This window comes from Buceros rhinoceros, unplaced genomic scaffold, assembly GCF_000710305.1.
Source record: "Buceros rhinoceros silvestris isolate BGI_N320 unplaced genomic scaffold, ASM71030v1 scaffold7159, whole genome shotgun sequence".
NCBI classification, from domain to species: Eukaryota; Metazoa; Chordata; class Aves; order Bucerotiformes; family Bucerotidae; genus Buceros; species Buceros rhinoceros.
This window is the reverse complement of record NW_010433177.1, coordinates 28,334-41,885: the sequence shown is the minus strand read 5'-3', so window position 1 is coordinate 41,885 and position 13,552 is coordinate 28,334. Positions and strand designations below refer to the sequence as shown.

Below are 13,552 nucleotides of genomic sequence, written 5' to 3'. Positions count from 1 at the left end.
GCCTCGGGGCGCAGCCCCGAAGCCGTCATGGGCTGGGGTCGGTGCCGGGCGAGGCGCGCAGGGAGCCGGTCCGCCGGGCGGGAACAGACGGGTCGGAGACGTCCCTGGCGGCGCTGAAGAGTGGAGCGAGTTTGGAGGGAGCGGTGACAGCAACCGTAACTCTTTCTGTTGTAGGCAATGGGTTCATGGACGGGAAGGAGCTACAAAACTTCATCCAGGAGCTGCAGCAGGCTCGGAAGAAGGCAGGCTTGGTAGGTTAATGTTTTGCCCCACTTTTCCGTCTCTTCTCCGGGAAAGAAGAGTTTCCTTGAGCAAACTTCAGTGCCCCGGTTCCTTCTGTTCTCAGTTGCCATCACACAGTTCATGCACTTGCTTCACCAGGCAAAGGGAAGTAGCTCGGTTAGACATCAGCAGGCTGCTAATGAAATAAATCGTCTGCTTTGGAAAGGTGAGGCCACTGTCCACCTTCCTGGAGAGCAGGTCCCACTCATGTCTTGCTAGGGATGCTTTTTAAAGTGCTTAAAAGGAAGAGGAATGCACGGACGTTATCTTCTTGTCTTAGATGGGACCTTATCCCATTTCAATTAATCTTACCTGATGCAGATACTAAAAAAAAAAAAGAAAAAACAGCACTCAAATTAGACCGTTTTAACTCCGTACCTAATGGGCAGTACGGGCTGAAATGCATTTCTGCCCCTTGGTGGTCAGTAAACAGATGTGCAGAGAGCTGCTAACCGCTTTTTGCCCTTCATCACTGTCATATACCGGGAGTATAAGTACCAAATCCTGATAGTTTAACCTGTTCAGAGGGACAGCAAAGTTTTTGACAATGTTGTCAAAACAATTCTGTTTGAGTTATTAAAGCACTAATTATTCATTTTCTCCAAACTATACCTAAAAAACCACAGAGAGAAAGAAAAGGAAAAACAAAGAAAAAAATTAAAGATTCCATGTAAAGGTTTGAATTAAATTAGAAGTGAACACTTCTAACAAATAAATTGCTTTTAAAATAATCAGTTTCTAAACCAGGCCTTTTAGCATCAAACTCCAATATATAACCTAATGGAATCAATTTAAATTTACGCTAAAAGACTTTTGAAGTAGCAGAAAATAAAATTTAAAATTATCTGGATGGCACGCATGCATGGGAAAAACAGATATAAACATGTAAGAATACCTCCAAATTTAGCAATAGCTTCTCAATAATTAACTTTGCTTTAAAGGTTGCTCTATGTTAGAAGTAAATGCAAAAAGATATTCATATGAATCTCAATTTTGTGGAAAATTGTAGCTTCTTATTAATCGTATGTGTACAAACTTCAAACACCTGAAGATCTGTCTTACAGTAATGCCTCTATTACTACTGCAGTTCAGGTACCAGTTAATTCTCCTTAGAGCTGTTGGTGCAGGCACTAATTTGCAGGAGTGTAAGAAAGTTTAAACTAAACTAAAAAAATAAAAATCAAAAAAACAAACTCAAAAAACCCCATAAAATTGGGAAAGGAATGTGGTTTTTAGAGGGAAAAAGTCTAATTTTTTTTTCTGCAGAAAATACTAGACACAACTTCAATACATTTCAAGCATTTCAACAAACAACTCTCTCTTCTATACTGAAGTACAGGATACTTAAGTATGCCCAGTGGAAAGAACATATTAAAGCCCGTGTATATCTAGTATGAATGACATCCTTAGTAGAAATGCTTATATATTATTCAGTAGTTAAAAAATTAATTAAAGGTCAAGGAAAAAATATTTATCATTTTAAGATCAGATTCTTTTCTCTTTCAAACCAAGTGTGCATCTCTTCATAAAACCAGAGCGTAAAACCAGAAAAGCCTTACTGGATTATTCTTACCTGCTAGAAATTACGTATTTTTTGCTTTTTTTCCTTCAATAACCTCTGCCTGTATCTCACTGTATTTTAAAAATCTGGAGTTTAATTAAGTTTTTCTTTCCCAATTCTCTGATTCAAACCTATCTTTAGAGCATTCTGCTGAAAAGAGCAATCTACAGTAGCAACATCAAATTCAGAACTTGGTCTGTCAGCTCTGGAGTATGGATATACATCATCCTAGGTTTCAAATCTAAGACGATTCTTGGATTTGAAGGCCCATTTGCCAAACAAGCATCTCATTAGTTCATGTCTTGTCTCATGGCATACTAATTCAGCAGCTTTGAATTTCTATTCTTTTGCCAGAAGGGACACATTGAGAAACTAGTATAGGTTATATGTCATTTCCTCATCTGCCCTTCTTTTAACACACCAAAGCTTCTTTGTCATCATTAACTTCTGCATTTCAGGTCACTCTCCTGCTCACTATTTTTGAAATATTCAATTATGCATTCTTCATAGCTGGATTTTACATCAGTCATGCCATATGCATTAAAGAATCACATTGATTCTGTCATCAAATAGGATGGTTTAACGTTTCCCAGTATTCTTGCCTACTCAGAACTGTTCTAATTATGTTCTAATTCTAATCCTTTTATTAATCCACTTAGTAAGCCTGTACTGTCGCAGTTGTTTTTTCTCAGAGGGAGCAGTCACATGCAGCCTGATCAGTGCTAGCTCCTAAAGGTGGATGTGTGCATGGAGGTTTTAGGGCTTGAGCTCTCCTTTGGCAACACTGTCTTTGTGCCTTATGCCTTATGACAGATAGCGAATTGATCTGATATACTTTCATAGAGAACTTGTTCTAATTATGTTCTAATTCTAATCCTTTTATTAATCCACTTAGTAAGCCTGTACTGTCGCAGTTGTTTTTTCTCAGAGGGAGCAGTCACATGCAGCCTGATCAGTGCTAGCTCCTAAAGGTGGATGTGTGCATGGAGGTTTTAGGGCTTGAGCTCTCCTTTGGCAACACTGTCTTTTCGCTTTGTGCCTTATGACAGATAGCGAATTGATCTGATATACTTTCATCATGTTGAGAGAACTGCCTCTTTTTTAAAGATAAAAGCTGTGCAGATTTATAAGCATAACTTCCATTCCTCCTGCCCCACATTTATGCAGTACATTCTCTATTTAGGTGTGCCAACTGCCAAAAGAAACGATGAGGTATAAGTGACTAACAGAGAGGTTGATAAAGAGTCAATAGATGGATCTGGGCCAATCTATTCCACATCTGTTTCTCATTTTCCCTGCACATATAGATAATGACAATATTTCTCCACAGAAATATGTGATTTAAAAGACATTTGTGAATACAGTCACGTAAGTGTTTCTGTAGTCACATCTACCCTTTCTATCCTTACATTTTCAAATCTCTTTGAAAAAAACCTGTTTTTTTTCCACAGCTCAGTTTGGTGTATTAAGTGTCTCTTAGTTTTAAATGGGGAGACTGAGGTGCGAAGGCTAATTTCTTAATTCCAAACATTGAGCACTGCATCTGTATCAAGTTTAAGACCAGACGGTTAAACTTAGGCAAGTTTTTTTGACTGAAAACATCTATTTAAATAACATAAATCAGATAACTCATCAAGAAGCTCAAGAGCAGGTGAAGTGAACACAAAAAAAAAAACCAACCCACACCTTTCCGAATAAAGTACTAGAGGATGATCATTCTGTTTTGTTTAACCTGTGTTTGGCTGTGCCTCCTTCAATGGCTGGACACTGTCTGGCACTGCAGAGCTGCTGTTAGAAAGATTAGTAAAAAAATTAACCAGGGCTAATTAAAATTCAGGCGTCTAAATTCTCCATTCTATCTGCTAAGCAAACTTGTCCCCACTTTGGGATCATTAGATGAAAGGTGACATTGAAGTGCATTGTATTAATAACCACATTTCTAATTAAAGCCATGGCAAATTACTAACTTGCAATGGATGACTTTGACAGAAATAGGATACTGGGCCATGATTCTATCAGCTACAAGGAACTGACATTTTAGTTAGCTTTGGTAGTTGGAATGTGGGACAAACTACAGTGAACTCTGTACAGATGAGATTCCCTGTGTCTCCAGCCAAGAATCACTTCGGTCCTATATAATCAGATGCATTATAGCAACTAAATCCGGTTTTTTTCCAAAGACTGCTGCACCTTCATCGATAACCACAGAATTGTCCATTGTTTTAATATAACTGTAGTCCTGATTCTTGCATGGTTTTACTAGCTCAAACCTATAAGAAATACAAAGAAAATTAAAAGTTTAATCAGGATTGAAGGCTGATGGCAGCTCATATCAAAGCACGTCAAGTTAAGTTGAAGAGTGAAATCAAGCAGTTCAATATTCACCCCAAGACTGGCACCTTTGACATAGCCTAGGGCAAGGACGGCCTTTAGAGAACAGAGGTGTAGCAGGGACCATCATTTATATCAGAATAATTACGCTGGCTTTATTCTGTCAGATTTAAGGTACAGCTCAAAGTTTTCTTCCTCTCTAAATTTTCCGAAATCTGCCTCTCTACGTTTCAGCAGTGGCATTTTGACTATGTTTCTGTGATAACAAAATAATAAACAGTGAAAAATATGGTATCATGATGAGTTCTTTTAGGGCTAAAATAGCATCCATCGTTCAGGAAAAATCCACTTAAATATGTGGAACGGCTATTTTGGTGTTCAGATGTATTATGCGGAAATGTTCCATGTTTGAATGATTTTGCACTGCCTTCAAGTTGCTAATCTAAAAATGAACACTGAGAAAATTGACTAATAATTGCCTATGAAGTTCACTGTCACTCCCTTAAACAGAGGAGCTGTTACACACATCTTCCAACACGTCTTTATAATTTTTTCATTCTGTAAACTAGAACAGGAGTTCTAAGTATTTAGAAGCCAATGATTCACTCTGACTCTAATATAATTTCTTAGGAAGTAAAATTTATCATATTGACATTATTCATGATAAAAAAATAATTTCATTTATACTTGAGGAATCCAGCTGCAGTAAGTGTGAGCACTTCATTAAGTGTATTGTATTATTTAGCAACTAATAGAATATTCAAGTAAGTTTACATATTTCTCTGTATCTTAAAGTAATGGGTCTCTCATTGTAACTTTGTAGGATTTAACACCTGAAATGAAAGCTTTTATCGACCAATATGGGAAGACTACTGATGGAAAAATAGGAATAGTTGAGGTAAGATGGGTACTTTATAAAAAAAGACTGTCATGCTTACTTGTAGAAAATACAGTTAGCACAGAAGACTGTGAGCATAATAGGTAAACATTTTTGATTTTTAGTAACACGGAATATTTCTTCTTCCGTCTTAAGATCATTAGTATACTTTCACTCATGAAATTTTCTCATTAACAAAAAGTAAGGTACTCCTTACCCTTCTCCAGACACTTCACTACACTTCATTTAACTTTGCAGTTAAATGAAAACTTTATTCAGTACAAATAAGCATCAACAGCAATTTAGTTTTCCTGCAAAGCAGGTAAGAGCTCTATTTTGGAGATTTACATTCTGAAAGGTAACATCATTTATTTCTACCTATCTTTTCGAACTAATGCTCTGTCAGCCCTCCTGTAGTGAGGATAACACACAAGTGAATGCAATTGTGCAATCACTGCATATAGTCTATTCTAAAAAAAAAATACACCATGCTAAATTTAAACAAAATTTTATTAGGAGTTGTGATTCAGCTTATGAAAGATCAGGGCTTCTTATGAACTAATTTTTTGAACTTTAACAGAACTTTAGGCAGAAAATTCCCCTATTCCTTACTCTCATTTGCTAAAGAGGGCAAAGATAACCGACATCTTCTACATGTACAGTTGCTCAACAGTTGTATAATTTAGACAACTTGTTGGGAAGGGGGAACCATTGTGTTTTCTCTTGCTTTCACTCTTCAGTGCTGCAAGTCAAAAAGGGAATGTTCCCTGGGTTACAACTTCCGAAGTCACTTTTTCAAGCTTAAATCTATGACTCATTGATGTCACTGAGTGCAGTGAGGCTGCAGTTTTATTATTAAATGCTATTATATGTTTTTTTTCTGATAATAAGAAATCTGACCTAGAGAGCTTATTAAGAAACAGCTGGAAACAAGCCAGGTCTGTGAAATGTCTACAGTGACCAACTTTGGGTCAGTAGCTAATTTTAAAATAGAGGACTGAATAGAATCTGTCAAAGTCAATAGGAAGTATCACTGCTGATATAATAGATCATATCAGGGTATCTTTTCTCCTCTGTCATGAATTTTGTCTGAATTGCATATACCTGTTTAAACGTCTATGCAATTATGACTAAACTACCATAGAAATACGAACAGTTTGTTTCACTTGCAGCTAGCTGTTAATGATTTTTAAAAATTCATCTTTTGACAATACTTAGCATTGATCAGATAGTTCTGCATGTGAAAAGAACTAGTGTTTATTTGGACCAAAATTGGTTTTGGACTAACAAATGCTTATTCAGTTGGTATTGAAGAATCCTATTTAACTTAGTAGTTTTGAGTATGTGTAATAGAAAGCACTTGATGCAAGAAGAATATGTGGACAGTGCCTGGAAAAGGCTGTGTTTCTTTGCTTAGGAAAGATAACTGGAACTTTTACCTTTCAAATTCTATTTCTGATTCTGCTGTTGACTTAATGGGTATAGGTGAACAAATCCAACAGGGCCTGGTACATGCTCACTACCCCAGTGAAGTGCCAAGCATGCTCTGCATCCACAGAAGCCATGGAACAGTGACAGTACTCAGTTTAGTGACTGAAGGGACTTTTCCCCTCATATAGCAGTTTCCTAACCCAATAGCTATATTTGATTTCACTTGCATCAGCATGAAGCTTGATATGGAAAGTGCTGATGGGACTCACACAAGATGTGTTGTATGTGCAGAGCACTATGATATTAAAGTTGGTGCTTGGACTTGATTCTTCTTCCTTATTAATAAAAATGTCCAACAATTGCAGATTGCTCCCATTTACATAGTACCTCGAATAATTTTTTTTCTGAGAAAGTGTATGAATATTGTTTAAAAGAAAAAGTATGTAAAACCACTCAGACTCCCAGCCATCATAATGAATACCCCAGCATCTGATGGAAAATGTCCTGTTGAATAACGAATTTTCAGGAAAGGCCTGTTGACTGAGATACAGAGGAGGCCTGGGTGGCTTCACAAAGGAAGGAGTGGATTTTCAGCTCAGATTAAGCGTCAGTTCTGTCTTTGCAAGCACGCTGCAGTCAGTTCACAAGCTTCTATCCAGTGCCTTCCAGCTAAAGGCAGAGTCTGACCTGTCCCCTTGTTTGTCCTTGTATGAGGGACCTTTAATTCAACTTTTGTACTCACTCAGACCAACACTTCCACTAATACGTGGATGTGAAACCCAAGATTTCAAAACTCAGGACTGCTGTAATTTCACATTGAAATTATTTGAAGCTTACCACTGCTGAAAAAATAACTACTTAAAAGCCTAAAATAGTCTTTGCACTCACATTTTCTATTACAAGATTTTAAAAAGCAAATTCACTATGCTAGGTGAAAGGAGTTTGAAGTAGCATTAAATATCAGTAGAATTTACTTAGAGAATGATTTCTAGAAAATAGGCCTAATATTGTTTTAAGTACTGAGATTAATTTTTCTACTAGGTAACCTACAGAGATGTATCTCAGCCTGCAGCTGAGCAGAGAGGAGAGGAGTCAAGCCAATCAGGCTTTGTGGCTGTCCTCTATTATTCATGATGCAGAAATTGCTGAAATTCTCTATCAAAGCAGCAGAGCTCACAGAAATGCTCACTAAACCACTATTGCTGCCATACAGTAGCAGTCTGCACCTTCTTTGATCGTGCTCACGGAGTCCCCTTATGCTTACTGTCATAAATAAGTTGTCATTAGAAATAGCACCAGGTTTCCATCTTTAATCACGTAGCGATATATCTGGGACTGGGAGGTTGAGACAGTTTCCACGTAATCTTCTCATCCTTTAATAATGCAGAGTTTTCCACAAAAAGCAGTTTAATGCTATTTGATGCATTGGCTTGGAGAACTGGACTTCTCTTTAGCTGTATTGTTTCTACTATGCTAAATGGTACAAAAGAAAGAAATCAGTAAAGCCATTTTTGGAAGAAGCCTGAGATAGTATTGGATATTGAGCTACTACATCTTTGTGATGTAAAAGGCTGTGCTTTCCCTTGAGACTTACAAGGGGTTAGAGGTATAGCTAATACATTCTGTATCTCAAATACAGCTTGGTACTGCTAGTATGCAGTTAATGATTCTTTGGAAAGTTACTATTTACCCTTGCACCTTGGACTGTTTTACAGTGCCCTTGCAAAATTCACCAGAGTTAGCTATGGAGACACCACACATGACATCTCATTTATAATTCACAAACATGTAAATTCTTTCCCATTGTCATCATCAGTCCCCTCCCCAAAACTTTGTTTATTATTATAATCAATTCTTCCATTCAATGTTGTTGAGTAGAAATGTTGATTTACTCTAAAAATTAAAGCTCCCCTGTCATAGGAGAAATAAAGAAATTTTTCCATTAACCAGTACCAAGTTACACACATTTGGCTCTTCTGTACCTATGAACGTGTACTTAACCACATGTGTGTATGCTATTTATAAGGGCATAAGTTTCAAAAGTTGCTGACAAAACCACATTGTTTACATTGATTTGGTTTGGTGTTCAGCCTTTTAGTAAAAGCATTCAGACTGCTCTGATGGGCCTGACAGCCAGTCACCAGCTGCGCCATTTCCATAAGGAGAGTGCTCGGATGGGTCTTTTCCGCTGTACCAACACTTCAAGAAAGTAACGGTTTCCTTGCACAGATAATTGTAGAGATCTGTCTTCATACCCTTGTTGTGTCTGTAGGGTGACACCTATGATGCTGCTGGAACCCAATAAAAAGGCCTGAGCAATTCCGCAATAGCACTGAGATAGACAGACTGAGGGAGTTGAGTTTGTGAACTGAATGCAGAAAAACAGAAATTTGAATAAAAATTTTAAGATGGGACTCCAGGAAGCTTGCAGATGTCATTTTTTGTAAAAGAATGCAGCTAAGAAATCTGTCTTTCTCTATTTCCATTTTCTCCTCCTAGTATGCACAGCTGGTCTATTATTCAAGTAAAAAATTTTCTTTAATCAAAACAGATTTCATACATTTTGAGAACAGAAAAAAAATATTAGGCTTTTGTTAAAAACAAATCATGATTTTACTTTAAATTATACAGCACACTCTCTATCTTCTGCCTTTGTCAATTGCCAAAATTGAGTTATAGTAAATGAACAGTTTCAATAATCAGTACAATAATGTCTGATTTTAGAAAAGCCTTCTGTAGAACAGAGGCATTGGAAGAACCACCCTTGATTTTGCAGGGCTAAAATCTCTTTTGATTTCCTTCTGGTATTTATAGCTGTTCTTGAACACATCTCTCTGCTTGACTGATCACTGTTTGCCATCCCCTTACCCTCCCCACTTTTTATTTTGTTGTGGCTTTGCTATATATTTTTCTGTTTGGCTTACACATGTGATCATCATGTCAGTGGTCCTCTCTCTTCCTCCTCTTCCTCAGTATATGTGAGTAGTCTATTTTCCTCATTTTCTTAATTTATCGTCCTTCACATATATCCTCTAAACATCCTTGTGTTACGCTTTCCCTTCCTGCCAGTTCCAATGTTTTCACCACAGATTCTAAGTCTGCATGGATATATTTTTTCCCCTCTTTCCCCAGCTACCCCTTAGGTAAAAGGGCTGTCTCACTTCCTTCTTCCAGAATGAACACAAGGAATTTCATACTTTTAAAAAAAATTTCATGATCTTTACGGGCTCAGATGGCCTAATGAAGAAACAAAATCTAATCTTTCTTAAATTCTATTCCAGCTTGCTCAGATACTACCAACGGAAGAGAATTTCCTCTTGTTCTTCAGATGCCAGCAGCTAAAGTCAAGTGAAGACTTCATGCAGGTACAGTATGACAAGTTGCTTTTTCTAAAACCATCCGAGCCCTGCTTGCCATAAATGTGTCATTAAAGCATTCACGTTCTGATTGCAGACATGGAGAAAGTACGACAGCGACCACAGTGGCTTCATTGATTCTGAGGAACTTAAGGTAAACCGATATCTGTGAGTATGCACGACATGAGAACAGGCGCTGGATTACAGACTGCTATCCGTTTCTTCAGACTCCCACCCGTGCATGTTTTTGCATTTCAAAGATGACTGAAAAGCAATATGATTAGCTGATGTTTTTATCACCAGTAAGTTATTTAAAGTGAAACTCTAATCTGATCATTTTTTAAAAACATGTTTTTGTTCAGAGAGGTGTTTGTCTCAAGAGACTCGGGGTCACAGGTACTTTAGCTTAGAAGTAAGAAAGATTAAGAGAGCAAGAGAGGCCTCTGAAAGCTATGTCATTCTTTTTTTGGTATATTAGGGAGGCGGGCTGTTTTGTTGTTTTCCTAAGGGCATAACTACCATTATTCGCTACGCTGCTGGGCAGATCATGCTCTCTCAAGTACCGCGTAACCCTACAATTTCCACTGTAATACTGTTAGGCTAACAGAAACGGAATTCTGTTGCCACTGCTTGGTTAACTTGGTGGGAATTTGGTATAAACTTTAATATGCCCAAATAAGAGTAAAATCAAGATTATTCCATTTGCCATCGCAGCCTTGCTGAGAGTTAACAAACTTTAAAATGACAGTGATTTTCCTCCCTAGTCACAAAACTAACAACCATTTGTACATTTGTACACAGAGTTAGAGAACCAGAGTGGTTGGAAGGGACCTCTGGAGGTCATCTGGTCCCTGCTCAAGCAGGGCCACCTAGAGCCAGTTGCCCAGGACCATGTCCAGTTGGCTTTTGAATATCTCCAAGATTGGAGAATTCACAACCTCCCCTGTGCCAGTGATGGTCACCCTCACAGTGAAAATGCGTTTCCTGATGTTCAGAGGGAACCGCCTGTGTTTCAGTTTGTGCACATTGCCTCAGGTCCTGTTGCTGGGCACAAGCCTGGCTCTGTTCTCTTCATGTCTTCCCTTGCAGTATTTATACATAAGGAATAGGTCTCCTTGAACTCCCTCTTCTCCAGGCTGAACAGTCCCAGCTCTCTCAGCCTTTCCTCACAGGACAGATGCTTATATACAACAGCCTCTGAGTAGAAAAGTGCCAGTTTTCACAGTTTAATTGCACTTGATGCATTACTGTAGCTTGAAATTCAGAGGAATCAAACCAGTTCCTAACAAGAGAAAGACCTAGTAATGTTTATCCATCTAATTTGGACTATTTTGCCCATATGTGATATTCTAAGAACTAGCTAAGCTTTATTAACTGAAGCACTGAGAAACCAAACTGTCTGAAATCCTTACAGCTCTTCTGCTTAGAAGAGGAATCCACATCAGACAATTCACATCTTTTTTTCTTCTTGCTTTCTTCTTGGAGTTTGGTATCTGTGTGATGTTTGCTGAGGATCCTACCTCAAGGTAACCCTCAGGCAGATGAGCCCATTCTTCTGCTGTCTGGTTGCAGCAGGTCAGTGTATCTAAAGTCGGTAGGATCAGGAGGAGGCCATGCAGCTAGCATTGGAGAAGTCTCCAGTTGTTAGAGGGTGCCTTAAGGAATTTTGCAAGCTGCTATAATTTAAAATAGACTTTAAAAGGCAAGGCTGATTGAGGACCAGAGGAAGAATAAAGACATTTTAACTGGATCCCTAATGATCTCGTCTCTCCTGTGCCGTGAGATTTTGTCGCCCTCAGAGAAATGGACCATTTTAACATGTTGAAAATAAGACATAAATGTCCAGGGGATTTTTTTAGATATTTCTTGACAAGCACAAACATTTTAAGTATTTTCTATGTGAGGAGTACACACACTTACAACTTTGTAAGAGAAATTTAAGATGGAATTCAGGAAAACTTTCTAATGATAGTAACGGCGGTGGAATACATTGTCTAAGGAGGAGGCAGACTCTCCATCACTGCCTGTATTTAGGAAAGGTTTGACTCACATCAGGCAGTAACTCAGGAAGTTTAGATATAAGTGACCCTTTCCTGAGACAGAGAGACAGACTGGATAGCCTTTCAATGTCCTTTCCAGTTCTATTTTCCATCAAAGCACACAAGATAAAACATGTCTTTGTAACTTCCATTCACAACATCTCAGTCTTGTTCTTTGTATACAAGCTATCCAGAACAGAGGGGGCCAGACTAGAAGAACTATAGTGAGTATTAGTCATATGACTACTGACATGGATGCATTCAAATTCAAGAATGTCACCTATGTACAGACAGATTTTCTTATGAGATACCCCATTTTCTATCTTGAAATGTGCCCCAAAATTCCACAGAGATGACACATCAACTAAAGACAGTAACTAGATGCTTCACTGAACACTGACAGGCATACAGACATGCCCTTGTTAAATAAATTGATGTTTCTTTTTTCATATCACAAATCTAGTACATAAATTTAAACCACTGAATGGGTGTTAACGATCTCATTTTTAAAGTAAAAATGGCTGGTGTTCCAAGTCATGTGAAAATACATATCTAATTCTCATTCGAAAAAACTATCTACACATATTTAAAATACAAGGTAGGAAAAAGCAGTGTAGGTTAACATTCACTTCTAGTGAATGGGTACTGCCATAGACAAGGAGAAAACTCGATTAATGATTGATCTTTTCTATAAATTGTTTCTATGTTGCAAGAAGTGATTAGGCATCCAAGTTTTTAAGGTGACTCAAGGTTAATTAGTTTAGTTTACTGATAGAGCTGATTGGGAAGCTGATACATGAAAGCCAAATTATTTTTTCCAAATTCACAATACAACAAATGGCATACAACGCAGAATGTTTTACGAGTCACTTTTTCCAAATAAAACCGTATAATGTACTCGATCAAAAGAGACTGTTAGATTCTTAGCTGTTAATTCCTACTTCTTTTCATACTTATTTGGAACTTATTTGGAAGCAGTAAATACTACATGGGAGTAAAACAGTATTTCCCATTACTTTAATCTGAAGATAGCAAGCCAAGCATTTTATACCGTAGATAAAAATTCACCTATTACTCTTCTATTTATTTTAACAGAGCTTCCTGAAAGATTTATTACAGAAAGCAAATAAGCAGATTGAAGACTCAAAGCTAACAGAATACACAGAAATAATGGTAAGATCATTTTATAGGCACATTTTATCAAGACTGGATTAAACCAGACTCTGTTTATCTTTAGCCACTGGAAGGCTCCAAATGACATGGAGCCCCACCAGGTCCTAGTCAGGCTAACTATGCCATTGCAACAGAGAGGAACAACTGTGGCATCTAGCACTGCAAGCACTTCTGCAGCTACAGAGCTTTCATGGGCGTTTTTCAGTGCTGCTTATAAAACAAAGATCGGAATTTTGATTCTTCTTGGTATTTATGTAATATTAGACCATACCGTAGTATTTTCCCATCTTCTGCTTCCCTGTGCCATTAGTTGTAAAACTGAAGTCTTCGCATGTCACAGGAAAAAAATTGTACCTGTCATAATTACATTATTATGATTAGATCAAATTAATTTGGGATTACTTTCTGTGTTTTGCCTTTTTACAATGCTGTAGTGCCTGCCTTTTGTCTTAAAAGCTATCACTGCATGGTGGCTTCTTAACAAATTTACAAACATCTCACT

At 37.7% G+C, this 13,552-nt stretch overlaps 1 protein-coding gene across 1 annotated transcript in view; it reads left to right on the top strand.

The window, feature by feature from the left end:
* The first annotated feature begins 179 nt into the window (after positions 1 to 179).
* The window catches only part of CALB1 (calbindin 1, 28kDa), a 16,401-nt gene continuing 3,028 nt past the window's right edge, over positions 180 to 13,552 (top strand). The window contains exons 1-5 of the mRNA XM_010144007.1: positions 180 to 251; positions 4,998 to 5,072; positions 9,764 to 9,847; positions 9,936 to 9,992; positions 12,973 to 13,050. Coding sequence (XP_010142309.1) covers positions 186 to 251; positions 4,998 to 5,072; positions 9,764 to 9,847; positions 9,936 to 9,992; positions 12,973 to 13,050 — 360 coding nt within the window. The 5' untranslated portion in view covers positions 180 to 185. The remainder of the gene's footprint in view (positions 252 to 4,997; positions 5,073 to 9,763; positions 9,848 to 9,935; positions 9,993 to 12,972; positions 13,051 to 13,552) is intronic.